General features: G+C 45.7%; 1 protein-coding gene across 1 annotated transcript; it reads right to left on the reverse strand.

Moving 5' to 3' along the window:
- On the reverse strand, positions 1-474 carry LOC106512033 (sushi-repeat-containing protein SRPX; the record flags this gene model as incomplete). Its single annotated transcript, XM_014000734.1, is given in 2 exon segments — positions 1-259; positions 353-474. Coding segments are annotated over 2 exon segments (306 nt in total), but the record flags the coding sequence as incomplete, so codon positions are not given.
- Between the last annotated feature and the right edge of the window lie 455 nt (positions 475-929).

Below are 929 nucleotides of genomic sequence, written 5' to 3' on the forward strand. Positions count from 1 at the left end.
GAGCCCACTTGTCTGATTTTATGACGGGAAAGGAGTGGGATTAAAAATGGATGACATTTCACTTCAGGGAGTGTTTTATGATTGACAGGTCTGTCCCGCCCCCTGCTGTAACACCATCTCGTCCTTACGGAGGGGGAAGGTGTCGATGGTGGTGAATAATTCAGCCGCTGTGATGGGGAACGGGTAGCGCTGCTTGTCCAGGCCCTGCTTGTCTACCAGCACCATTTGAAAAGATCTCTGAGGGATCCGGAGCAGTAACCTAGGAAACACACATCAGCTTAGCAAGCAAGGAGCGAGCTAAAAGTCATGTTTGCTGAGAGTACACAAGTGTGTGTGTGATGGGTGTTTGTACCTGAGCTGCAGGGCCAGTCCTGGTGGGAGAAGCCTGTGCCGGATTCGTCCAACTTGAGCAGGGTAAGTCCCGACCACCTCAATAACCGTCACGTGTCTCAAGTCCAGACCGCACTGAGCATGCTGTTCCCACAGAAACACATAAGTTATAAAAATGAGCACAACGCTAAGAACAGAGGACATAAATCTCAGCTAAATCTCCCTTTTTTAACATGTAAGGGTGATAAAATCAGGACTAATCTTGAGTCAGTTATGGATCATTGCAGTTCATCACCTATCCCCATTTACCATACCAGAGCACTGTGTTAGCAGCAGCATCGCTAACATGGATTACTGTTCAAACCAGTGACAAACTTTCATCATAGTGCTACTATTCCAACTCCTGACTTGCTGCAGTGGCATGTCTCTGAGTAAAAGGACTTTATAGCCGAACTGGGAGCTGTGATGTAAGCATGTACCGTTTTATCCAATAGAAAAATTCAGCTGTAGTAGCCATCGTTCAACCCATAGAGGGCAGCAAGACAATTGTAGACAAAATAAGGCAGAATTAAACAAATTCAAATTAATATGTCCAAACT

The sequence above is a fragment of the Austrofundulus limnaeus genome, unplaced genomic scaffold (assembly GCF_001266775.1).
Source record: "Austrofundulus limnaeus strain Quisiro unplaced genomic scaffold, Austrofundulus_limnaeus-1.0 Scaffold3963, whole genome shotgun sequence".
Lineage (NCBI taxonomy): Eukaryota > Metazoa > Chordata > Actinopteri > Cyprinodontiformes > Rivulidae > Austrofundulus > Austrofundulus limnaeus.